This window comes from Tenrec ecaudatus, chromosome 16, assembly GCF_050624435.1.
Source record: "Tenrec ecaudatus isolate mTenEca1 chromosome 16, mTenEca1.hap1, whole genome shotgun sequence".
In the NCBI taxonomy this organism is placed as follows: Eukaryota; Metazoa; Chordata; class Mammalia; order Afrosoricida; family Tenrecidae; genus Tenrec; species Tenrec ecaudatus.
This window is the reverse complement of record NC_134545.1, coordinates 44,560,201-44,580,341: the sequence shown is the minus strand read 5'-3', so window position 1 is coordinate 44,580,341 and position 20,141 is coordinate 44,560,201. Positions and strand designations below refer to the sequence as shown.

At 38.5% G+C, this 20,141-nt stretch overlaps 1 protein-coding gene across 5 annotated transcripts in view; it reads left to right on the top strand.

Annotated features, from left to right (window-relative positions):
• KAT6B (lysine acetyltransferase 6B) overlaps positions 1-20,141 on the top strand; it is a 273,044-nt gene that overhangs the window by 11,798 nt on the left and 241,105 nt on the right. For all 5 annotated transcript variants that reach the window (XM_075533364.1, XM_075533367.1, XM_075533366.1 and 2 more), the window contains exons 2-3: positions 3,803-3,872; positions 6,802-7,680. In XM_075533364.1, the coding sequence (XP_075389479.1) occupies positions 7,060-7,680 (621 nt within the window). In that variant the 5' untranslated portion in view covers positions 3,803-3,872; positions 6,802-7,059. The remainder of the gene's footprint in view (positions 1-3,802; positions 3,873-6,801; positions 7,681-20,141) is intronic.

Here is a 20,141-nt window from a genome sequence, read left to right as displayed (position 1 = left end):
ACAGTCTTTGCCATAATCATTTTTTCTCCTCTTTTCTTTTTTTACATTTTATTAGGGACTCATACAACTCTTATCACCATCCATACATATACATACATCAATTGTATAAAGCACATCCATACATTCCCTGCCCCAATCATTCTCAAGGCATTTGCTCTCCACTTAAGCCCCTTGCATCAGGTCCTCTTTTTTTTTTCCCCTCCCTTCCCTTTCCCCGCTCCCTCATGTGCCCTTGGTAATTTATACCTCGTTATTTTGTCTTATCTTGCCGTATCCGGAGTCTCCCTTCCCCCCTTCTCTGCTGTCCCTCTCCCAGGGAAGAGGTCACATGTGGATCCTTGTAATCAGTTCCCCCTTTCCAACCCACTCACTCTCCACTCTCCCAGCATCGTCCCTCACACCCTTGGTCCTGAAGGTATCATCCACCCTGGATTCCCTGTACCTCCAGCCCTCATATGTACCAGTGTACAGCCTCTGTCCTATCCAGGCCTGCAAGGTAGAATTCGGATCATGGTAGTTGGGGGGAGGAAGCATCCAGGATCTGGGGGAAAGCTGTGTTCTTCATCGGTACTACCTCGCACCCTAATTAACCCATCTCCTCTCCTAAACGTCTCTATGAGGGGATCTCCATTGGCCGACACTTGGGCCTTGGGTCTCCACTCTGCACTTCCCCCTTCATTTAATATGGTATATATATACATATACACATATATACACATACATACACACACTTATATCGTTGTTTTTTTTTTTTTGCATGATGCCTTATACCTGGTCCCTTGGCACCTCGTGATCGCACTGGCCGGTGTGCTTCTTCCATGTGGGCTTTTTTGCTTCTGAGCTAGATGGCCGCTTGTTCACCTTCAAGCCTTTAAGACCCCAGGCACTATCTCTTTTGATAGCCGGGCACCATCAGCTTTCTTCACCATCGGGAATAGTTTTTAAAAAATTGAAAACCACGTTGGTGAGGAAAGTTGCCCGACCCCCACATTTGTTTCCTCATCAAGATAAAGAAAGCTCCGGTTCATTCTTTGACGGGCGCAAGGGCTATCCTACAATAATTTGTTAGGAAGCCAAACTTCATTCACCCTACAGTTGCTATCTTGCCCTGTCAGATCATTTTGTTCCCCAAACTCAAAGACATTTCAGAGGAACATGATAACCTGGAGAACTCTACAACTGCTTTTAGGATATGGAATAAATCTCAAAATCAAAGGGCACAAGATTCTGTGGGGAAGCGTAGAGTGATGGAAACATCTTTCAGAAGTGTATAGATCTAGAAGGGGAGGATATGTCGAGAAGCAGTAGTTTCATACTTGAATAAAGGTTTCTGTGTTTTAAGAGCAGTACTTTTAAATTTACTCTTGTATGTAGCAGTGTTGCTTGGTCCTGAGCCTTCTCCATGATCCTTGCTGTTCTTGCCTTTACTAGAAAAGGACTTCATGTTTGGGTCAGTGAAAGGAGGAAAACGCTTAATTAGCTGGATTTAAATAAAGTGGTAGCTATTACTACTAGAAGTTGAAGTTGGTGTTCTGTTACTTCTTATGTGTGCTATATGGTGAGCCCTGGTGGCGTGCTGGTTATGCGTTGGGCTGCGATGAACAAGGTCCGCAGTTCAAAACCACCAGCTGCTCTGCAGGAGAAAGACAAGGCTTTCTACGTCCTGTAAACAGCTAGTGTAGGAAACTCACATGGGCAGTTCTACCCTTCCCCCTACAGGGTCATATGAGTTGGCATTGATTCTATGGCAGTGAGTGTGAGGGCTTTTTAGTTTGAGTGCTCTAGCTGGCTTGGTAGGAAAATTGGTACTCACACGTGTTTTGTTTTCCCCATAATCTCCTACTACCGGGCTGTGTGCACAGAATATGACCTCACTAAATATTTGTTGGCTTGTTCTTTGATTAGTATTTATAACCTCAAATCTCAATTCTCTTGTTTTGGGCCTCAAGTATTGATTTTAGAGGGAAGAGATGCATCCAGGGCTTGACCGGGAATAAATGTCACCATATGGGTGATGGTAGATTTTGAGCAGCTGTTGGTGTCTGTGCAGGAAGGTGAAAGAAGCAAAAATCAAGGTGTCTTCTCTTAAGCAGTTTATGTTTGTTCAACTTCAGAAGATCTATTTGGTTTTGTACAACCCCACTCAGTTACATAATCGGCTTTCAAAAAAACCCAGGAGCTTATAAAAGTATGAAGGCTAAATATATGGTTAGCAAGTAAAATTCTGGATGTCAAACCTTTGTTTTTCCCACCACTGTTTTTGGCAAATTTATAATCCTATGATCTCATTTTAGACATTGATTTTGGAACACCACATAGCTTCGGTAAAAACTTAGAGGAAGCCTCACAGGATATTTTGACCCTCGAGTGCTGACACGAATATTTCTGAATAGTGTTGATAATTATATAATACTAATGAAGTTAATGAACTAAGAAGCATTTCCCTAGATCTGTTTAGAGTACTTCATTATGAATGATGTAAATAGTTTTTATGATGACTATATGATATAACCATGTAATTTACTAATACTTTGTAGTGTAAAAAATTAATTCAGATTTTTTTTCTTTTTAATAGACTTTTAACCCAACTTTCAAGTTTTCAGACAAAAAAAAACAACGATATTAGGGTTTTACCTTGTGTATGAAACAAATGTTCGTGCTCTAGCGAGAAGCGCTGTGGTAATTTGAATTGGGGATATGTAGAGGAGGGAAGCAATTGTTTGGTTTTTGAATGAATTGTGTTTTTTTCCTGTACATTTATCTTTATAGTTAGATACTGCTTAGGCTAAAATTAAATTACTTTTCAATCTATTAGTTTATACCAGGAAAAAATCAGTTTAAGATTAAAAAAAAATTGCAGTGGATAACCTACAAAGCCCATAGATAAGAATTGCCTACAGATAAGACTTCTGATTTTGTTACTCTCTGAGCTCCTCACTTGCGCATTCTGTGTGCGCGCGCGTGCGTGTGTGTGTGTGTGTTTTAAACACTGTGATTCTGCTTGTTGCAAAAAGCTGCTGAGTTACATCTGCTTCTGCATAATTAACTCAGTTGGGTGGGTGTCAGATGAGAGCTAATTTTGAGATTAAATAGAGGAGTGGGGTGTGTGCCTGGCTGGCGGGGGGGGGGGGGGAGAGGGGGAGAGGCAGAGAGGCTGTAAGGTTGCTTAGTTGTTTAAGATCAAAACACAGTTATTCGAATGCACTTGTCTTTTTAAAATATATTTTTTGCTTTTGTAGTAAAAACGATTACTAAATCTCCTAAAATATTGCCTGAATTAACAAATATAGGCCTGGGTAGCCACTAGTATATCCTTATTTTGAAGTAAAGTTGTTGACTAGATCTTAATCAGTACTTTCAGGCCGGAGGACCTTTGGGATTAATTGTGAATATTACTCAAGAAAGATAGTGCCTTGTCTTAGAGCAACTCTTCAGTATACTTTTTTTCAGATAAAATATTATACCTGACTGGATATTTGAGTAGTAGTGGTTTTCTTTTTCCCCTCATGATGGAATTCTTTCATAGGACCAGATTTTCAAAATTTCGAGAGAATACTTTTTCTTTAAACACCTTTTCGTAGGACTTATATTGCCTCTTTTGGATCTCTGTTCATAAATACCATTTAATGGTGTGAGCTTCTATATCACAAAATGTGCAGTGATCAGGAAGCCCTTGAAGCTGTTGCGGTGAGTGGTGGGACAGCTGTCCGTATTGAGACCAAGAGGAGGGTCGTGGATGGTTGCTGCATTTAGGGATGTCTTTATACCTAAATTAACACTGCTTTTTTTTTTCTTTTTACAGATTTGCCTGAAGACTTGGATAATCTTCAGTTTTATCATGGACTGTTAAAATGTTTGGAGTTTCAACTCTGGTATTTTTCCTTTTGTTTCTAAGTTACAGAGTATCTTATTGAAATATGTTCACAATGACTATGAACTATTATTTTGATTGTGGTAAAATTTTATCATGAAGATATTCTTTGGGTATTTATAAATTATGAGATGTACCTTTTTTCCAACAGATTTATTGGGATATGATTCACATATCATGTAATTCAGTAGTTCCATCATATTAAGAAGACTTGTACAACCATCACCACAATCAACTTTAGAACCTTTTCTTCCTTCTTGTACTCATTTTTATTAGCTCAGGACACACTTTGTTTTAATATATGTTCATTTACTGTATTACCAAAATGCCTGAAAGCAACTTTGCAGTTTTGGATACTTTTTTGTTGTTGATCTCTTTAATTTCTCCTTGCAGTGGCATTTTGTGTAAGCAAATTAAATTAGTTATAATTTATCCCGAGTAAATGATGAAAGAAGAAAGAATTGCTTGGACATAGTGGAATGGCTTTTAATGAAATTTTGCCCCAAACCATTTTATTTTGGAAAGATCAGTTTCCTGTTCTAAATTTACTGACACAAGAATGATCTCTGTGTTGTTTCCTGAAAGGGGTTGCACTATGAAAGACAGTGGGTTCATTCTTAAACGCAGTGTTCCAACTCTAACATTCTTGTCAAAGATTTATATAACAACACAAAAGGGAATGCTTACTGTATTTTCACATGACATTCGAAACAATCTTTTAGCAGGTTGGAAGATACACGAACCAACAAGATGAAATTTAATTATAACATTTGAAGTCCAGCATTTTAGATTTACGCAGGGAAGGAGATAGAAAGACTTAGCATTTTGGGAGGAAGTAGGGGGTGCGCAACATGAGCTAATTGTGTGGCAAGGCTGTTAAGAAAGTTCATGTAACTTGGGGTTGCATTTACAGTTGGATAATGCCAGACTGCTGCATTTTGAGATAGGCATTAGTCAAAGAGGTAAACAACTCAGTGAAGGTGGATCTTAGCAACTGTGTGATCTATGGAAGAGTTAAGGAGATCAGATAAGAATGGTGTAAAATGTAGCTGGAGATAATGTGGGGTCTGTGTGTTGATGGGCTTTGAAAGATGTCTGTTTTCAAATATCTAAAGGCCTGTCATGTTGATAAAATAGTAAGACTTTCTTGGGATTCTTCCAGGGGAAGTAGGACTAGTAGGTACAAGTTATGGAGAGGCCTATTTTGTCTCCTATGAGGAAGAAATAAATTGAGGTTAGAACAGTTCAACAATGGAGTGAGCTGCCACCAAACATGATAAGCTCTCAACTCATTGAAAATCGAAGTATAGAAACGATAGCCCTTCTGTTGGGGATATTAAAGGGACTTTAGTGGGTAACTGGAGGTGGGACTGATGACCTCTAAGGTCACTTCCAGCCTCAAGTTTCTCAATCCAAGAGAAACACAGTGAATGTCCAGTTCACTGATTCCAAAGAGGACAATCCTTTTTAAACTGTCTCTTTCAAACTGACAGTTGGAACAAGTATGGTCCAGTGGCTCCACTATTTTTCAACACAATTGCGTGTGTGTGTGTGTGTGTGTGTGTATTAGGTTCTAGTATATTTGAGATCAATTTTTTTTTACTCAGTATATCTGGCTGAACTATTGAGGAACACTTATTTTCCCTTTCTAGGAATATTTGATCTAAATAAATAATCAGAGATCGCTTTAATTTTGTGTTTTATGAGACATCTTTCAAAGTATGTAGACATTATTTTTATGTAGACATCTGTTACATAGATGGTAGCATCTATATGTTGAATATTACATACTCTGTTCACTTACTCATTGGACTGATAACCACAAGATCAGCGGTTTGACCCACAGGAGAAAGATCAGGCTTTCTGCCCCTATAAAGATTCACAATCTCAGGAACTTTATATAGTGTTGCTACGAATCAGGATCAACTTGATGGCAGTGGATTTGGTTCTTGTAGGTTTATGTTCATTTGATTTTCTCACCAATTACATGAGGGATATACTGTTTTTACTTACAGGTAAGGTGATGCTTTTATGTATACCAGTAGATTCTCAGAGAGCAATAACTCTATCTACCTGGAACTGTATTTGTATGGACCTGCCTAGTGTTGAGCAGCTTAAAGAGCTAACTGGGTATTAAGATACCCAGAATCCTACATTATTTAAAGTAAAGGAAAAAAGGTTATGTTACTAGATTAGTTTTGAGTTTCTAATTTGTGGATCTAAGGGTGTTATAAACAGTCACAAAGGGATGAGAGAGTGATTCCATAGAGGTGATTGGTTGGAAAATTTTCTTAGGTGTGAGATTTGGGGACTGTAGTATTTCATTGAAATAGAAAAGTGGGAATTATTGCTCTTTTTCTTTTTTAAATTTAAGATTTCTTAAAGTATAATATATTTCTACCAGAATTTTTGTACCAACAAATTACTCTTTGTTGTTAACTTTACTTGTCTAAGATGGCCATGTATCTTGAACCATTTTCATAGAAGTTTATTTATTTCAATAATGATGATTCATTAACTATATAATTTAAATGTGACTTTTAGATGGCAATGAGTCATTTCACGTAACAAGTGAGAAATACTTAAAGAGAAAGGATCTTTCTCAGACTGTGACCCAGTTTCTAGCTGGGAAGTAAGAGCCACTAAGGCTGTGTGTCATCATGTACCGTATATACTCTTGTATAAGCTGAGTTTTCCAACACTTTTTTAATGCAATTTTTGTGGTAAAGTTAGGTGCCTTGACTGATAATCAGGTTGGCTTATATGCGAGTATTTACGGTACTTTCATACCATTGCACCTGTGGTTATTTCATTGATAATTTTTTTTCTTGATAGAGTTGCATCTGAAAAAGTAATACTAAAGAATCTTTTAATTTATTTTTTAAAATTTCATTACTAAGAGTCTTTTTCCTCTCTTTTTATCCATTAAGGTCTTGACTTCCTAGTTAAAGATGTTCTTCACCCGAATGCAGTCTTACTTGTGGGTAAAATAAGACGAATATCAACATTGCCTGTTTGCTCTTTTTTTAATCTCTTAAGGATGGATGCTTATAAGATGTTGCTTAATTTGGTTTGGAACACTCTGCCTACGTTTTGAAGTGCAAATGACTTTTAAATGTACAAGTTCTGTTAAATACAAGGAGACTCTCTATGGGTAACTTTTGTATTGAAGAAGTCATTTATCAATCATGGTAAACCTTGCAAACCCGCTTTATACAGAGTGGATTCTTGAAGCTATACAGAAAATAAAGAAGCAAAAGCAAAGGCCCTCTGAGGAGCGAATCTGCCATGCAGTCAGCACGTCCCACGGGCTGGACAAAAAGACAGTCTCCGAACACCTGGGACTCAGTGTGCAGGATGGCTCTGTTCTCAAAGTCACCAACAAAGGCCTTGCCTCCTATAAAGACCCAGACAATCCTGGGCGTTTTTCATCAGTTAAACCAGGCACTTTTCCTAAGTCAACGAAGGGGTCTAGAGGGTCATGTAATGATCTCCACAATGTGGATTGGAATAAGCTTTTAAAGAGAGCAATTGAAGGACTTGAGGAACCAAATGGCTCCTCCCTGAAGAACATAGAAAAATATCTCAGAAATCAAAATGATCTCATAAGCACCACCAACAACCCAGCCTTTCAGCAGCGGCTGCGACTAGGGGCCAAACGGGCTGTGAACAATGGGAGGTTACTGAAAGACGGACCGCAGTACAGTGTCAATTATGGTGGCTTAGATGGCAAAGGGGCTCCTAAGTATCCCAGTGCTTTCCCGTCCTCGCTTCCACCTGTCAGCCTTCTACCCCATGAGAAAGACCAGGTAAGTAAAGAAAGAATATTAAAACATTTCAAATATTTTTCGTGATGTTTACAATTTCATTTAAATTCAGTCTTTAGTAAAGTCTGATAAAAATCAAAAGTTTTTGCATTTGGGGCAAACTTTTGTATTCTAAAATACCCATAGTGTTTTATAAAATAAATGGTTCCACATTGTTTTGCAACCCATTGATTGACTAAAAAGTTAATGTGATGATTGTGTGGTGTGTTTATTAAGCTGTAATCGCTAATTGTTGATTTCTTAAAGGAATCAGAATAGGTAACTTGAATTCTTCTTTAAGGCAGGATCTTATAGCTTTCAATAATCTAAGAATTACTATATTCTTCATTACTTTAGAGAAAAAGCATCTGTAGACTTACGTTAATATTGATAATCTATGCATTCCTAGAGTTGTTTAATATGTGACTCAGATATCTCCTGTTCTAATTTGAATTTATTTTTTATTATCTATTCATCAGTGGGTATACGTGAATGTTTAATCTGTCTTATACAGTATCTTTTATACTCTTTGAATCCTGTGGGCCTAATGTTCTGGTCTGGAGCACTGGTGGTGTAGTGGTTAAGCATTGGGCTGCAATCTACATGGTTGGCAGTTCAAAACCACCAGCAGTCCCATGGGAGAAAGACTGGGCTTTCTACTCCTGTAAACAGTGACTGTTTTGGAAATCCCCAGGGGGTTGCTGTGAGTCAGCATTGACTTGGTGGCAGTGAATAATGTTCTGGTGGTATTGTGGATTAGGGCTGCTAATTGTAAGCTTTTCCAAGGGAGAATTGAGGCTGTTTGCTACCATAACAATTTACAATCTTGAAAACCCTGTACAGGATTGCTTTGAATGGGAATTGACAATGATAGTGAGGGTTAATATTCTACAAACACAAAAAATCAAACTCAGTGCCACTGAGTCAGTTTTGACTCATCACAACCTTATATTTCTACCAAAAAACCCTCACTGTCATTGAGTTGATTCTGACTTATAGCAACACTTAATAGGCAAGGTAGAATTGCTCCTGCAGGTTTCTGAGACTATAACTCTTTACGGGAGTAGAAAGCCTCATCTCCCTTGGAGCAGCTGGTGGTTTTGAACTGCCAAGCTTGTGGTTAGCAGCCCAACTTGTATTGGAGAATTCTCCTTGTTTTATTATCATTTGAAGTCTTTGCTAAGTAGGGGTTTTCCTTTGTTTTGTTTCAGAGTTATTAGAAAATTAAAATCTAACAAACTAAAATCTAAGTAAAACAACAACAAATGTTTAAAAGGCAGGCTCTCTAGTTTATGGACCTCTCACCTGTCCTTTGAGTGATAATTGATATTCTTCAGTGTTGCAGCTCATAAACCATTAACAAAAGTTGATCTAAAGCTGGTTGCATTTATTCATTGCATTTTTAGAAGTGATTGAAACATGTTGGTAAAAATTGTGCTGATGGCTGTTTTTTGCTTGGTTACCATAAACCCTTGAGACGATCCTGTTTCTCTCAGTGCTCTATCTTGTAACTAGGTAGGACCTAGTGGTATTCTTTTTGGTAGTCTAATCTAAAACTTGGCATTTAAAAAATACATACATCGGCTAAAGTATTTTAAGGTTTTATAATTTTCAGGTATGTGAAGTAATTCTGGCAGCTTTAGGTTATTTAGTAGTATGTTGCAATTTTATGACTTAGGGTTTTATTTGTTAAATTCTTAATTGGAGAGTTATAAATTTTCTGCAGCCCCCTTTCCCACCCTCTCTTTTGCACATTACTTCTTGCTAACACTAACTTTTTTAAAAAATGTAGTATCTGTCTAAAGGAGAATTTATGTTTGAAAGTGCCTGGGCATGAAAACAGAGTAATTTATTGTTTAGTATGCCATTGTTCCTGCTTTAAAAAAAAATTTTTTTTTTTTATGAGGCTGATCTTTAAATTGCCCAGACTTAACAAAGAAAGCTGAGTAAAGATGTCCTGGAATTTTTTTTTTTAACTTGATGAAATGTGTAGAATAGTTGTACTGAGTAATCGTCAGCATAATAATCTAATTATGAAAAAAGTCAGTTTAATATGGCAACATGTTTGAATTATATTTTATAATAGAATTTTTCCTTGAAAAATATCATAACTTGTATATCACAACATATTGTTCTGTGGGATGAAAAGTGATGAATAGTTTAAAAGCATGTAAATTTGCTAAGTAAATATAATAGAAATTCTTAAACTGGGATCCATAAATGTGTTAGGGAGGTAGCCCACCTGTCTCTTGAAATTGAATGTCAAGTTATACATGTAAGCACAGGTTTTTGTAAGATCACACTGTTATCTTTTTCCAGTTCTCAAAGGGATCCAAAATATCAAATAAGCCCCTTTAAGCATCTTTATACCATAGAAAATATTTTTGTTTTCTTATCCTGAAACCATAAAATGCTAGTTTTGGCCTTTTATAAAATTACTTGCTTTAGCTGCTGAACTTGGTTATGTGTAGATTGGTTATACTATTTACTAATAACCCCTAACTCAGAACAAAATGCTACCTGGCTCTGTGCCATCCACACGATCAATTGAAGATTGGACTATTGTGAGCCAAAGGGTTCTTATTAGTTGATTTTCAGAAGCAGATTGCCATGTCTTTTGTCTCATCTTTAATCTTTAAACTTGTCCAGCATCATGTAGCAATACATAAGTCTCTACTGACAGAGGAGTAATGACTGCACAAGAGGTGCATTGACTCGGAATTGAGTTCAAATCTGTCTTATAGAAGGTAAGAACTCTACCACCGAACCGAACCGCTGGTACCTCCATTGTTGTGTTAAATAGTTTTGTATGTAGAGAACTTTTCCTAATATATTTGAAAAATAGATGATCACCATCCTTTAAGAAAAAAGATACTGAATTGTGATTAAGATGACAATTTACAGAGCAGATTAATTTCCCATTGAGCAATTTAAACACAGGTTGTTCTGGGATATTGCTTGCATTTCCTCTGTGTGTCAGCACTCTCTTTATTTCCACCTCGGGGTACCAGTTTCCACTCACCCGGTTTTCTTGTCCTAACGTTGCCCTCCTGGTGATGTCTAGTTGACTGTTCTGAGGAGCATGTTCCTCCTTCTGCTGTTGTTCACTTTCTAGGCCTGTCTTTTGTGGTTGGAAGCGGATCTTAGGGTTGGCGTCAGTTCTTAAGTTGTCATCATTTGTAGTGTGCTGGAGGTCATAGAGTTTACGTTGTGGGAGGAAATTTCGGATGTAATTGGAAACTGTCTTTTCAGAGATGGAGTGATCTGTTATAATTTAGTCAACTAATGTCTTTCAATGAAGCTATTATACTAGTTACTTTAGCTAAGCAGTTGTATTTAATGGTAAAAAAGAATATTAAAACAGACTAACAAAAAACATTCCTTAAGTGTTAAATGCCGGTGACCTCTTTCAGGTGCTTTTTATTTGTTATCTTCTCGACTCATCATAGTTTACAGATGAAAAATCGAGGCTTACATTTTAAGTAGTTTCTCCAAGATAACTGGGATGGTGAAGCCAAGATTCTCAGCCAATCTGACTCCAGAGTTCTTTACCACTGGTCAGCAGTTCCTCAAATAGTTAGAAGAAGCAGCTTTTCCCCAACAGATTTGTAGCATTTAAAATTTAGTAGCTGCAATGAGCTTATTATAGTTTTTTTAAAATCACATAATATTATTAATTTTTAAAAATTTTATTGGGGGATCTTATAAGTCTTGTTAAAAAACATACATCCGTTGTATCCGACATTTTTGTACATATATTCCATCATTCTTTTCTACACATTTACTTTCCATTGAGCCCATTGGATCAGCTCCCCTTTTTTTCCTTCCCTCCTCCCCTTCTCCAACTCCTCATGGCCCCCTGATAGATTGTAGATTGTTAATTATTTTCAAATCTCACACCGACCACTGTCTCCCTCCCCTCTGGTTTCTGTTGTTCTTCCCCCTGACTGGGGGTGTGTGGTTATGTGCCCTTCATTGTGATCAGTGACCCCTCCCTCACCACCTCTCTCCCCCTACCCTTTTGGTATCTCTATTGCTATTCCTGTTCCTAGATTCCGTGTGTTGTGAGTTTTATGCTATTTATAATATTAGCAATATGGGAAAGCAGTAGGGAAAGTAGTAAATTTGTATCTAATTACATTTAACATCATCATCATTCTTTTGCATGACCCCTAGAAGGAACACAATGCCAGTTCAAATAGAAGGGCGCCTGCCTTTCTGAAATGTAATTGCATATCTCGTGATACTCTAGAATTCAAATTGCGCTTTACCACATGGGTTCCTTAGCATAACGTCTTTGCCTTTCTTTAAGAAAGCTCTCTCTGGTGAAGTGATACGGAAGTGAATTAAGCTACTGAAGAGGAACCTTTGATATGGTGAGGCAATTCCTAAAGGAGGATAGTATTAATGTTTCTCAGGGAAAGTGGAAAGCCTCATGGCCAAATTTTGAGGATTTTGCAAAGTCAAATATTCTGAGATTTGTTATCATCATGCAGTTTGCAGCATTAATATTCCATTTGAATATTTGAGCTCATTTAAAAAAAATCAGCTTAGTGCAATTTTTAACAGATTTACTTTGTTGAGAATATCTTCCTAAAATGTATTAAATGTCAAATCTTGTCATGTTTCCAGTACATAATGTGATAACTCTCATTGTAGGCAGGTATAACAGAAGTTGAAATATTTGTAATATCAAGTAGGGATTGCAATGAATTTCCCTTGGAAAAAATGAAATAACTATTAGAACTTTATGAAAACATTCAAACATAATTGCAAAAACAATGATACTGTAAAAAAATGAAATCAGAAATGGTTTTAAAGAGCACAGAAGATCGAAAATGAGACTAAAGAGACAAAACTGATTTAAAAAAATGATTGTTGTAGGCTTGTTATTTATGTATTATTTTGTAAATAACCCGGCAACATAAATATTCTTTCACATATATAATATATAGCATAACATACTTATAAAAATGTGTTTGTGGGGGGAGGCGTGGGGGTGCACTCCTGGTCAAAACAACAGGAAACCCCACGTAACTCACAGCACATTAGTATATAAAAATGTGGTGTTCTGTTTGCCATGTTCCCCTTCTAGGTGTATATTTTATTAGGATGTTAATGGCCTGAGTTAGCGTCATAAATAGAAGATAAATGTTCATCCTACATAAATTTCTCATGTTGCTTGAATGCCATAAATTAGAAAACTTTAGCTTTTCGGACGGTGGCAACATATAGTATGTACAAATGTGCTTGATACAATGGATGTATGGATTGTTATAAGAGCTGTAAGAGCCCCTAATAAAATGATCTTTAAAAATAAAACATTAGATTTTCCTTTTTTCAGGTTTATTTACTCCATATTCTCCTCTTCAATTCCCATTGTCAGTGCCCCAGAGCTGACCCTCCTTTCTCCCTGGGACTTTTCCAGTTGCCTGTACTCTTTGAAGACCATTCACGAATCCAGATTGTTCTTGCCTGTGGCAGACTTCCAGAAGTCTTTCAGCCATAGGGGACTCATTCTTAGTCTCAGATACTCGGGATCTTTTTGGCAGAAATGTGTGTATTTTTAATCTGCTAATTATAGTCTGAACATCTCTACTTTGTTGACCTCCCTAGTTCTCCTTTTAAATCGCTATTCTTTGTATCACAGATGCCGCGTTTCTCATAGAGCGCTTAGCTGTGTGTATTCAACTGAAAGTTGGATAAAGCCCTAAATAACCTTGCTTTTTAAAGTAATACTTTCAAAAATAACCTGAACTTGGATACTCAGAAACTCATTATAGTGTGAAAGACTAAACCCAAACCAAACCAAATCTGTTGCTATCAAATCGATTGTAACTCAAGTGACCCAATAGAACAGAGTAGAACAGCTGCACAGTTTCTATGACTGTAATCATTACAGAAGCAGACTACCACATCTCTTCAAAGTAGCTAGTGGGTTCAAACTGTGGACCTCTGGTTAGCAGCTTAGTGTTTAACCCCTGCAGCGCCAGGATTCCTGGTTAACGGGAGACTAGTGGATCAAATACTGATCCAGGGTCAGGGACGGATAGAAAGGTAGTTTATGTTGTGTAATTGAGCTTCAGAAGTACTTTATAGCAGAGTATTTTGAGGACCACTTTTTTTTTTTTACTCTTTTTTTTTATTTTTTTAACAATTTATTGGGGCTGATACAATTCTTTTCACAGTTCATACATATACATACATCAATTGTATAAAGCACATCTGTACAGTCTTTGCCCTAATCATTTTTTTCTCTTTTCTTCTTTTACATTTTATTAGGGACTCCAACAACTCTTACCACAATCCATACATATACATACATCAATTGTATAAAGCACACCCATACATTCCCTGTCCCAATCATTCTCAAGGCATTTGCTCTCCACTTAAGCCCCTTGCATCAGGTCCTCTTTTTTTTTTCTTCCCCTCCCTCCCCATTCCCCCCTCCCACATATGCCCTTGGTAATTTATACATCGTTGTTTTGTCATATCTTGCCCTATCCGGAGTCTCCCTTCCCCCCTTCTCTGCTGTCCCTCTCCCAGGGAAGAGGTCACATGTGGCTCCTTGTAATCAGTTCCCCCTTTCCAACCCACTCACCCTCCACTCTCCCAGCATCGTCCCTCACGCCCTTGGTCCTGGAGGTATCATCCACCCTGGATTCCCTGTATCTCCAACCCTCATGTACCAGTGTACAGCCTGTGTCCTATCCAGCCCTGCAAGGTAGAATTCGGATCATGGTAGTTGGGGGGAGGAAGCATCCAGGATCTGGGGGAAAGCTGTGTTCTTCATCGATACTACCTCACACCCTAATTAACCCATCTCCTCTCCTAAGCCCCTCTATGAGGGGATCTCCATTGGCCGACACTTGGGCCTTGGGTCTCCACTCTGCACTTCCCCCTTCATTTAATATAATATATATACACATACATATATACATATACACATAAATACACATACATACACACACTTATATCTTTTTTTTTTTTTTTTTGCATGATGCCTTATATCTGGTCCCTTGGGCACCTCGTGATCGCACTGGCCGGTGTGCTTCTTCCATGTGGGCTTATTTGCTTCTGAGCTAGATGGCCGCTTGTTCACCTTCAAGCCTTTAAGACCCCAGACACTATCTCTTTTGATAGCCGGGCACCATCAGCTTTCTTCACCACATTTGCTTGTGCACCCATTTGTCTTCAGCGATCCTATCATGGAGGTGTGCAGTCAATGATATGATTTTTTGTTCTTTGATGCCTGGTAACTGATCCCTTTGGGACCACTCGATCACACAGGCTGGTGTGTTCTTCCATGTGGACTTTGTTGCTTCTGAGCTAGATGGCCGCTTGTTTATCTTCAAGCCTTTAAGACCCCAGTCACTATCTCTTTTGATAGCCGGGCACCATCAGCTTTCTTCACCACATTTACTTGTTCACCCACTTTGGCTCCAGCCGTTGTGTCGGGAGAGTGAGCATCATAGAGTTCCAATTTAATAAAAGAAGGTATTCATGCATAGAGGGAGTGTTTGAGTAGAGGCCCAAGGTCCTTCCGCCACCTTAATACTTGACCTATAAATATCGACACAAAGATCTATTTCCCCAACCTCCTATATATATTTGCATGTACATGTCTTTGTCTAGACCTCCATGAATGCCCTTTGACTCCTAGCTCTTTCCTCCATCTCCCTTGACCTTCCTCCTGCCCTACTACCATGCTTCATCGCCACCTGGGCTAGAGTATACCTCTTCTCTAAGCAACCTTACCCTTGATCATTTCCCACCATGCCTGCCACTCCCCCTTCTCTACCATTTGGGGTCCCATGTTTTTCCCTTGTCCCTGGGTTTGTTAACACCACTTCCTTACCCCCCCTACCCCCTACCCCAAGTCCCCCCGGAACTGTCGGTCCCGTTGTTTTTCATCCAGATAGTTCATCCAGCCTGTCCTATTCAGACAGACCTGTGGAGTCACTAACATGCACGAAAACTAGACAGAGGAACACAAAGCAACAGTATACAACCAGACAACAAAACAACCAAAACAAACCACTGAAAAAGAACAGAACAAAACAGTTCACAAGAGAAAAGCTTGTAGTTAGTTCAGGGATCTTTGCTGGCCCTTAGGAGCGTTTTCCAGTCCAGTCTGTTGGGGCACCACGCCCTGGCCCCAAAGTCCACTTTCAGCATTCCCTGGGGACCTTGCCACTCCATTCCCTTGCTGTTCCGCTGCACTCCCCCAGTGCTTTGCCTCGGTGTGGTGGGATCAGGTCAGGTGCAATTCCCACACTGTGTCTCCGGTGCTGTCCCCTGTATCGCCCTTAGTCACTGAGGGGCATCATGTCTCATAGTAGGGCCAGCCATGTTGTTCTCTCTGTGGACTGCCTGCTCTACTCAGGAACATCATCATCACGGCCTGGTGGGCCAGGCTGTGCTCCACTCTCTCCTCCTGCCCCTTCATCTGCTCCCATGTGCTCTGATCAAATATGTCCATCTCCCATAGCTGCAGGGTCAATGTCGGAGGACCACTTTTGTGTGCAGATAGTACCAGCTGTTGAGGTGTCATTGAAAGAGCACTTGAACTGTCTCAGACTTGATAGATGGGTCAAGCCAAAAGATATGTACAAGGAAGAGCGAGAAAGTCTTTCTGTTGCACTCTCAAGCTCGATAGCTTGTTCTACTTTGGAGCTTTTATCAAGATGGGACTTTGTCTAGATTTCTAATGAAAAGGCTTCAGGTAAAGCAGAAACATTAATGTCAGAGAATTTTTGAGTGTTAAAACAGTCTTAACTCATTGGACTTTAGACTGCTTGATACTGTAGTTGCCCTTTCTACAACACTTGATCCTGTCCTGAAGGAGATAGAGATCAGGCTATATTTGATTTCCTAAAGGTATTTTCTTTCAAGTGATAAAGCTGCCTTTTAAAAGTACAATTTCTTGACTATGTTTGGATACTTTCAGCAGCATTTAGAAATTTGTTATTGTCTTTCTTATATCTATTTGCCTTATTGTTACATTCATTATACTTTTAGTGTAAGAAAATCTATAATTTGTAGCCTTGAAGTTACTCAGCAGTTAAATGCTGCTTGTTGGTTTATTTTGATTGCATCTTTAATGGCAAAGATTTATTCATCCTTTCCCTTAAAATTTTATTTAATAAATGGTGCATCTTCATATTTCCAGAAATGAAGGTCTATATTGCTTTTATGTGTTGTGTCTATATGTTATTTCCAATGCATGAGAAAATGTGATTGGATTTTATTGTTGCGATAACAAATTTTAGAGGCTCAAATTGTAAAATTTATTATTTCTGCTTTGTTTATAACCTTCATTTTCTTGGCTTGTACATTAAACTGCAGATTTGATCAAATGATTCTTTTGTAGTAACATTTAGCGTGAATATTTCCAGGTACTTGCATCTCTTCATTATATTAATACGTCTGAACACAAACATCAATTAGCTCACCAAATTCAAGCTAGCAAATGAACCAGCCGTGTAACTTGCTTATGACCTTTCAAGCGAGCAGGAGCATGATGGAAATAGGTTTTTGCGTGTACGTGCTGTTGTCTTAGGAGCCCTGGTGGCATAGTGGGTTATGGGTTAGACCGCTAACCATAAGATCAGCAGTTTGAACTCGCCCGCTGACGAGGCCTGCTGGAAAATGCGACATGCATCCAACTGGAGCTGGATGACTTTCCTAGAAAAGGTCTCCGCAGTTGCGACCATACTTTTATTGTTGTTTGTTCCCTTTTAAAAGTCCACCTTTCTGTTTAATTAAACACAGAATTTTAATGAAGTATTTCTTCTTTTTTAGTGAAAGATAATGTTTGGAAAAATCTGCAACATGTGTAATATAGACAAAGTTCGAGAGTGAAAGATAGTACATTTAAACAGTGAGGCGGGTCTCCACAGAGATACAAAATAAGTACTAATAAGTGGTCTGAACAAATCCAGGAAGGATTTGTGTTAATTTGACAAGTAGGCTTAGACTTCTTTAGCTGCTATTTTTTATAAACCAGCTCTGTTCATACATCCTTTCTCTAATTTGCTTTAAACTTTTGATCTTTGATCAGCCAGCTGTAATTTTGTTTCATTAACAAACTTAACTGGTTAACAGATGTTTGTTTTGGCATGGTGTTGTGTCCTTGATATTAGAAACAGCATAGGCATACGTAGAAAACATGCTGGGCCTTTTCCTGTCTGTAGCTGGACAGGCATTTCAGAAGAGACTTAATTTTATTTGCAAGTTCAGTTTTGTTCCTCTGTACCATTACGCTAGTTAAGCAAACATTTTAGTTCTTGTTCTTCCATCAGGGAAGTCTTTTGGTAATCCTCTATCATAATCTGGTATACCGCCCCCCCCCCTTTTTTAAAAGCACTGCCAACAGGGGAAAATGTTATTATAGGAGAGGTGATTGAAATGTCACGACTCTTCCACCGTTCAAGAGAGGGAATGTGACTAGCCTGGTGAATTTAGATAATTTCCTCCGTTTTCTTTGATGTCGGTAAGCTTCCATGGGGAAGCAATAAGGTCTACAGGAAGGAGGTGAGCCTTGGTCTGGTCGGCCTGCTTTACTCAGAACGATGTGGGCTTGGAGCCAGAGGTAGTGAGGGCGCGTTTCTGTAGTAGTTTCAGATGTTGCCAGACCTGTTCTTTGTGCGTGGTTTCCTGCCATGCTGTGACCCTCTCAGAACCCAAATGGGAATGATGAAGCTAAGAAAAAGAGTAATGAGTATATGGGGTAAGAGAAACAATAGTAAGAGCAGAAATGAATGCAGGAACTAAAATCTATTAATAAAGATATCAGAAGATGACTCTTATTTAATATTTGACCGACCTGTTTCTGAAAGTGGTATTTTCACTATCATGTATAAACTTCTACTTCAAAACCCAACCCTAGCAGTTGAGCCTGGAGGGGTGATTGAAGCTGCAGACAATCATGCCTGGTGATAGAGCCCTCTAGGCTGTTTGAGCACCAGCTGTTTCTGTTTGTAAGGCTACCTTGGAAAGGCAGACAGTGGAGGGAGCGATAAAGATATTTCCATCCAAGTGTTGTAATTTGCAAAATTGTACTGTTTCCAAAGGTTGGAAGTACAGTGAATGCTATTCACTTACATTCATCAATTATTAAAATTTTACCATTTATGTTCTTTCTGTCTTTATGTATGTATATATGTAGGTAAGTAAAAAAATACTGCTATGAAAATCATAGAAATCTTTTTTTAATAGAAATCTTTATTAAACAAAATTATCAAACTGTTAAGCGACTGTTTCTCACCATCCTCCATTTAGGACTATATACTTCTGAAGACTGTTTTCCATCTCTCTAAACCTCCCCCAGAGAATTCTGAGCTTGTTAATTTACACCATGTCAAAAGAACAGTTTTAGCTTCTTGGAGGGGCTTGTGTTTCTTTGAAATAGTCTGAGTTTTGGGGATTGAAAAGCTTGAAGGGGCAAGATCAGGGCTGTGAGGTAGATGACTTAAGATTTCCCAACAAAAATTGTGTGTGTGTTTTATTTAAAAAATAATTTTAATTGGGGCTCTCAGCTCTTATAACATTCCATACATCCATATGTCAATCATATTTGTATACATGTTGGCATCATCACTAACAGAATTCTTGTAGGACAACCCTTGCTTCCCTGAAAGAACGAGCAGGAGGGGGAAAATCTTCAGTGTGACTGTCCTGACCCCTTTCCAACAGTGCAGTTTTAAATGTACTTAAAATTCCTTCTTAAGTTCCTGTGATCATCTTGTATATCCTTTGAGAAAACTCGTTGCCATAGCTTTCTGAGCTGACCCAGCTGATTCCTTGAGAAGCCACTGTTTAGATTGGCCACCCTAAGACAAGTGTTATTACTCAGAGAATTTGTCTGCAGCCATCCACCGATTGAAAAGACACGCTGAAACATGTTTTATTTGGAATAAACCTATGCACATCTGAATTGGAACACCAGTAGCAGCAGTACTTCTTGTCTTATCCTCCTATTATTTTACATATATATATGTGTGTGTGTGTGTTTTATACGTGTCTACACCATTCTGGGCGCGTCCTGGTGGTGTAGTAGTTATATGTTGGTCTGCGAGTTGCAAGGTCAGGAGTTCTGAAACCACCAGCAGCTCTGTGGGAAAAAGACCGTGCTTTCCACGGCTTTAAACAGTTACTCTGGGAAACCCACAGTGGGGTCACTATGCGTCAGCTTTGACTTGATGGCAGTGAGGTGCTTTAAAAAAATTTTTAATATACATACCTATACATACATGCACATATACACACATATTTAGTTTTAATTTTCAACTAATTGAAAATAAACAGCAGACACTACGATAAGAACATTCAATTTAATGACTTTCTCATGCAAGAAATTTGGTAGTGAAATAGGAGTGCGATAGAGATCTGTATTTCTCTAAACGTTCCCATAGTAGCACTTACAGCTTTTAATTTTTAGCTCAAGATCCAGTCAAGAATCA